Consider the following 6720-nt stretch of genomic DNA (forward strand, 5'->3'; position numbering starts at 1 on the left):
CAACTATGCATTTGGTCATTGGGGCTTCAGCTGCTTTAACCACCATGCCACTGGCTGGCCCCACACTTTTTTTTTTTTAAGTTTAATTTATTTATTCCATGAGACTGAGAAAGGGAGAGGGACAGGGAAGCTGAACAGGGTCTTGTCATGTCACAATCTTCCCCTCACAGCAGCCTCCCAGCCGGGGTCACCATTGCACCTGCAGGGGCACCAGTGTGATCAAGTCGATCCAGAACTGAACTCGGGGCCTTCCCATATGGCTCTGTATCAGACAGCAGGGCTCTGTCACGTGCACCACCACAGCTGGGCCTCCTACACAATTTCTAAAATGCCAGGGAATGCCACCTCCTCCATGAAGCGTTCCTCAGGCCTCCTGAAACTGAGCCAGTCCCCCCTCTCATTGGGAGCTCTTCATCACCCTGAGTGGGAATGATTGCATCCAGGTCCGCTCTTCTGTCCGACTGGGATCACCTCTCCTAGTGCCACTCAAGAGCACCTGTGACTTCTTTCCATGCCTCTCCATTTCGTGCAAGGCCTGGCACGGCAGCTTCAGGAGTACTGATACGGAGGGATGGAGGAACGAAAGAATCAACCATTCCATGGAGAGGAGACAAAACACCAGGAAGAGAAAAGCAATTTGGATTTTCAGGCCCGGGGGAGGAGGGGAGGGGGCGTGATAAAGAGACTCGAAACCCCTGGGTCACGCTCAGCTCTCCTGATGTGACGTCTTCTCCGACTTCTGTTGCCTGTCTCCCACCAAGGAGTCCATCTCTTCCACCTCCAGGAGGCTCCAGGGCCACACACAGAGGTGCCAATTGCTCTGAGCCAGGCCAGCCCGGGCCAGCCCTCAGGGCCCCTCGGTGAGACTGTTTTGAAGTGTCTGGTTTCCCGTCTGTGAGCCATCTGTCCCTCCGCAACAGGTTCACTGGCTCTTCTCCAGAGGGACACAAGGTCCACTTCAGATGAGGTGTTCCCAAGGGGCTGAGGGAACAGCTCTGCTTCAGGGGCCTCTGCAACCCTCTCTTAACCTCAGTATCCACCACCATCAGCTGGTCCAGCTCACAGAACAGCTGCGGGGCCCCCGGGGACGAAGGATGGGGCTATGGATGTGACTGCCTAGTGTATCCAGCCCCCCCAGGCCCAGTGTTCGGGGAAGCCTCTGCTCACAGGCCCTGTGAGTCACCCCTCCCTGACCTCCTACAATACTGGCAGCCCTTTGTGCCTGGTGGAAGGCGGCGGGAGGCAGCAGAGAGCGCCCAAGCTTTAAGTCTAATGCTCAGTTCCACCAGAGATTCACCATGTGACCTGTGTTCTTAACCTTCAAGAGGAGAACATTAAGACCAACCTCATGAGGCAGCTGTGAGGTATAAAGAATGATGCCTGGGGCCAGCCCTGTAGCCTAGTGCTTAGTGGTTAAGGGAGTCAGATACCAGATGGCCAACCAGGGTTCAAATCCTGGATCCAGTGGCTTGAAAAACACACTGGGCATATGTGCATACATGCCCCAAGTCCTGGTGGGATGGAAAGTGGAGGAGAAGGAAGCAGCACGACCATGACCATGTCCCACTGACGGGGGTGCTTTCTCCCCATCCACCACTCCCCGTCCCACAAATATATGTGCTCTCTATCAAGATAGATAATCAAGACAGATAGATAAAGAGTGATGTCTGGGGCCAGCTAGGTGGCATGGTGATTAAGACAAATGAATCCCACATGGCCGACTGCATAGTTCAAATCCTGGACCAAGCAGCTTGAAAAACACACCAAAAGCCTATGCAGGCGTGCCCAAAATCCCAAAAAGAGAGTGGAAGATAAGAGATTGTGGTACGTCCATACTCCCCGTGCTTTCTCATTCTCTCTCTCTCTAGCAAGTGCATGCACCTTAGAGTGAAAACTCAAAAAAAGAGAAGAGTCATGCCTGCCCAGTGGTGCAGGACATAGGGCACCGCTCTGCAATGCTGAAGCCAGTGGAAACCTGGGGTTCCTGTCCCAAATCAACCTGAACTTCCCAGGCATCCAGGCCCCGTGGGCTGGGAGGCTAGAGTGGAAGGACTGCAGTGGGGCCAGTCCCAAGTCAGTGGTATCTGTCTCTTTCTCTCTCTCATGGGAAAATAAACTTTTTAAAACATAAAATAAAAAAGGGTGATGCTGGAGAAAGGCCCAGCACAGCGCCTGGTGCAGGGCAAGTGCTCTATAAATTCTGGTTGAACAGGTGACACACAAAGGCCTTCCCACCTCTGGCCTGCTGAAACGGAGGTGTGGCACCCCGGGGGCGCAGGACTATGTCTCTGGCTGATGCTTAGGCACTGAGAGGACTGGGTATTCAGAGCAGAGGTTAAGATTCAGATGCTGGAGCCTTAGAGGCACGGCTTCTGGTCCAATGTATGCCGTGTACTTGCCGCGCGACACTGGGCAAGTTGCTTCATCTCTCTGAGCTTCAGTTTCCCCTTTCCACACCTTTTTTTTTTTTTTTTTTGGACAGGTTTTTGCTATAGGGCGCATGTGCTTGCAAGAAAGACAGAGAGACAGAGAGAGACAGAGAGAGAGAGAGAGCAAGAAATCACCCCGCCCCGGGCGGGGATGGACACCCCACAGTCCCTTTTCCTCCATTCTCCTCTTGGGATCTTGGGCACACATGCACATGCTCCCATGTGAGTTTAAGCCACCGGGTCCAGGACCTGAACCACAGTCGACTACATGGGAGTCAAGCGACGTAGCCTTTACGCCATCTGCTAGCCCTGCTTTGAGAGTTTATAGCTTAAAGTTAATCATGTGGTATTGTATAATTAGAAGTGTTTCATTTTACACAGTAAAAAATGGCGTCGATTCAGGGTCAGAGTTCTGTAGCAAGTCAGATAACAAAGTAAGTGGAGTGTCCCTAACCTCCCCCGCTCTGCTTCTCAACCCCTCTACCTTTGTTTACCTTTTCATTCAGCAATCATTTGGTAAATGTCTTCCAGGAACTTGATGTTTTGCGCAATGTTGGAGATGTAATGATTAATTAATACTTTGCCATCTTTTTGTTTTGTTTTGTTTTTAAGTCGGGTGTAATAAGAGGCAATTGTTGGGGTTAGGAAAGTGGAGATTTTTTTTCTTTCATATATTTCTTAGGGATTATATATCTGTGGAGATTGACCCCATCTTTGCCAATGAAAACTAGACCAACTCAAGTCTCTTTCAAGTATTTTTTACTTATATTATTTGGGATTAATATGATTGCTCTGGTTTTGTGTGTGTGTGTGTGTGTGTGTGTGCCTAGTAGTAAAGAAAAATCAGGTCTCATCTACTCTCTCTTTTTTTGTTTGTCTTTTAGCAAAAATTTTATCTCAGTTGTTGATCTCAAAACTCAATTTGTCCTTGAGTTGTTGAAATGAAGTTAGCAAAGAAGACATACTATCAGTCTGTCAGATCTCCAGTTTAATTCCTATAGTTAAAATTTGACATAATTTTCCCCAAGATTTTAGTAGTGCCCTTTCTCCTCCTTCTTTTTTAATTTTTTTAAAAAAAATTTTGGGGACCAGCAATTAGCCTTATGGCTATGTTGCTGAACTCCCATGTAGTCGACCGTGGTTCAAGTTCCAGACCCAGTGGCTTACACTCGCGCTGGGTGCATGTGCATGCGTGCCCAAGATCCCAAGAGGAGAATGGAGGAGAAGGGATTGAGGCGTGGCCATCCCCTCTGGGGGGTGATTTCTCTCTTTCTGTTTCTCTGTCTCTCCCTGTCGTTCTGGTGAGCACACGTGCCCTATAGCAAAAACCTCTAAAAAAAAAAAGAAAAAATATTTCATTTTTTATTGCTATGGGGCGTGTGCTTGCCAGAGAGTAACAAAGAAAGAGAGGGAAAGTGAGAAAGCAGCCCTGTGGGGGGTGATCACACCACAGTCTCTGTTCTGGATTTTAGGCTTGCATGCTCATGTGCCAGCCTCACAGAACAGCTGCGGGGCCCCCGGGGACGAAGGATGGGGCTATGGATGTGACTGCCTAGTGTATCCAGCCCCCCCAGGCCCAGTGTTCGGGGAAGCCTCTGCTCACAGGCCCTGTGAGTCACCCCTCCCTGACCTCCTACAATACTGGCAGCCCTTTGTGCCTGGTGGAAGGCGGCGGGAGGCAGCAGAGAGCGCCCAAGCTTTAAGTCTAATGCTCAGTTCCACCAGAGATTCACCATGTGACCTGTGTTCTTAACCTTCAAGAGGAGAACATTAAGACCAACCTCATGAGGCAGCTGTGAGGTATAAAGAATGATGCCTGGGGCCAGCCCTGTAGCCTAGTGCTTAGTGGTTAAGGGAGTCAGATACCAGATGGCCAACCAGGGTTCAAATCCTGGATCCAGTGGCTTGAAAAACACACTGGGCATATGTGCATACATGCCCCAAGTCCTGGTGGGATGGAAAGTGGAGGAGAAGGAAGCAGCACGACCATGACCATGTCCCACTGACGGGGGTGCTTTCTCCCCATCCACCACTCCCCGTCCCACAAATATATGTGCTCTCTATCAAGATAGATAATCAAGACAGATAGATAAAGAGTGATGTCTGGGGCCAGCTAGGTGGCATGGTGATTAAGACAAATGAATCCCACATGGCCGACTGCATAGTTCAAATCCTGGACCAAGCAGCTTGAAAAACACACCAAAAGCCTATGCAGGCGTGCCCAAAATCCCAAAAAGAGAGTGGAAGATAAGAGATTGTGGTACGTCCATACTCCCCGTGCTTTCTCATTCTCTCTCTCTCTAGCAAGTGCATGCACCTTAGAGTGAAAACTCAAAAAAAGAGAAGAGTCATGCCTGCCCAGTGGTGCAGGACATAGGGCACCGCTCTGCAATGCTGAAGCCAGTGGAAACCTGGGGTTCCTGTCCCAAATCAACCTGAACTTCCCAGGCATCCAGGCCCCGTGGGCTGGGAGGCTAGAGTGGAAGGACTGCAGTGGGGCCAGTCCCAAGTCAGTGGTATCTGTCTCTTTCTCTCTCTCATGGGAAAATAAACTTTTTAAAACATAAAATAAAAAAGGGTGATGCTGGAGAAAGGCCCAGCACAGCGCCTGGTGCAGGGCAAGTGCTCTATAAATTCTGGTTGAACAGGTGACACACAAAGGCCTTCACACCTCTGGCCTGCTGAAACGGAGGTGTGGCACCCCGGGGGCGCAGGACTATGTCTCTGGCTGATGCTTAGGCACTGAGAGGACTGGGTATTCAGAGCAGAGGTTAAGATTCAGATGCTGGAGCCTTAGAGTTTTTTTTTTTTTTTTTTGGACAGGTTTTTGCTATAGGGCGCATGTGCTTGCAAGAAAGACAGAGAGACAGAGAGAGACAGAAAGCGAGAAATCACCCCCCGGGGGTGATTTCACGCCACAATCCCTTCTCCTCCATTCTCCTCTCGGGATCTTGGGCATGCACGCACACGTGCCCGGCGTGAGTTTATGCCACCGGGTCTGGGACTCGAACCACGGTCGGCTACATGGGAGTTCAGCAACATAGCCATTACGCTAACTGCTGGTCCCGCCCTTTCTATATCTTAAAGATAAGATATAGATCATTTAGTCAGCATGTATCAACATATCTGATCGGCAAGTGTGACAAAATGACCATTCTGGTGACCACGACCCATGAGGGCTGACCACAGCCAGCTACCATGCAAGGAGCTGGGGTTGTACCGGCCCCACGGGCAGAGTCTGCTCTGCTGCCTGGCTCTGGCGGTGGTTAGCACGGGGACACCATGGTCACAGCCGAGGACTCCCGGGTGCATGGGTCACAACCCCTGCTGGCCTATGCACTGTGCCAGCCACGGCACCCCTCTACCTCCCAGTGGGGCCGAGGCCAGGGCTCAGGGCACTGCCTCACTTAATGCTCCCAGACCCCCTTTAGGACCACTCACCAGGATGGTCGTGACCACCAGCGTCTTGTTGGCGAGTGTCTGCGACAGGTTGATGTCCAGAGTGGTGGCATTCATGGCCAGGGTCCGGTTAGAGTACCACACCCCGATCTGGGGGCAAAGACGGCACCATCGGCACAGGCCCTCACCTGAAGCGGCCACCCCTGGGCCCAAGCCCCTCCCTGACCCAGTAGGGCTCCGGCATCGCCCTGGGCCTGCTCACCTCACGGTGACCCTGCCGGGACTTCTCCAGGACGCGTAAGGTGTAGTTGGTCCTCTGCCCTTTGCTGTTGAACTCGACTCGCCCGGTCAGCCCATCATACTCTACCTAGCAGGGCGGGGAGGAGGGGCGGGGGAGAGGCAGGAGCCCAGAGAGGAGTGGGAAAAGCTCGGTGGGGACGAGACATTCACAGAGACAGCCACAGAGATGGGTGGAGGGGACAAGGGAGGGACCAAGAAGGACCACAGTCAAAAGAGCAAGACAACACACAAGGAAACAAGGGGAGGGGGACAGAGAAGCAGAGAAGGAGCGAGATGCAGCGAGCAGGAGGGAAAGCAGCCCGAACGGGCAGAGGGACGGCCGGTGGGGAGGGGACAGAGGAGGCAGAATGAAGCGGAAGGTGAGGCGGTGCCAGAGAGTTCAGAGGCAGCGGTTGGGGTTGAAGGTGGGGGAGAGGCAGAGGCCGCAGGGTGGACACAGTGAGTGCCCCCTGCTGTGGTTGCCGCCTGCTCCTCCGCGCCCCCGCTCCCAGCTCACCATGCGCAGGTAGTTCATGAGGCTGGTCCCGTGGGGCCAAATGTTGGCCGACGTACAGGCCAGCGGCTTCACCCCAATCTCCTGGCTGCGGTTCAG

The 6720-nt window shown here is 52.3% G+C and overlaps 1 protein-coding gene across 1 annotated transcript in view; it reads right to left on the reverse strand.

Annotated features, from left to right (window-relative positions):
• The window catches only part of GRIK5 (glutamate ionotropic receptor kainate type subunit 5), a 100739-nt gene that overhangs the window by 76379 nt on the left and 17640 nt on the right, over positions 1-6720 (reverse strand). The window contains 3 exon segments of the mRNA XM_027766722.1: positions 5871-5978; positions 6091-6195; positions 6625-6720. Of these exon segments, the coding sequence (XP_027622523.1) occupies positions 5871-5978; positions 6091-6195; positions 6625-6720 (309 nt within the window).

The sequence above is a fragment of the Tupaia chinensis genome, unplaced genomic scaffold (genome assembly GCF_000334495.1).
Source record: "Tupaia chinensis unplaced genomic scaffold, TupChi_1.0 Scaffold000067_1, whole genome shotgun sequence".
Classification (NCBI taxonomy): Eukaryota; Metazoa; Chordata; class Mammalia; order Scandentia; family Tupaiidae; genus Tupaia; species Tupaia belangeri.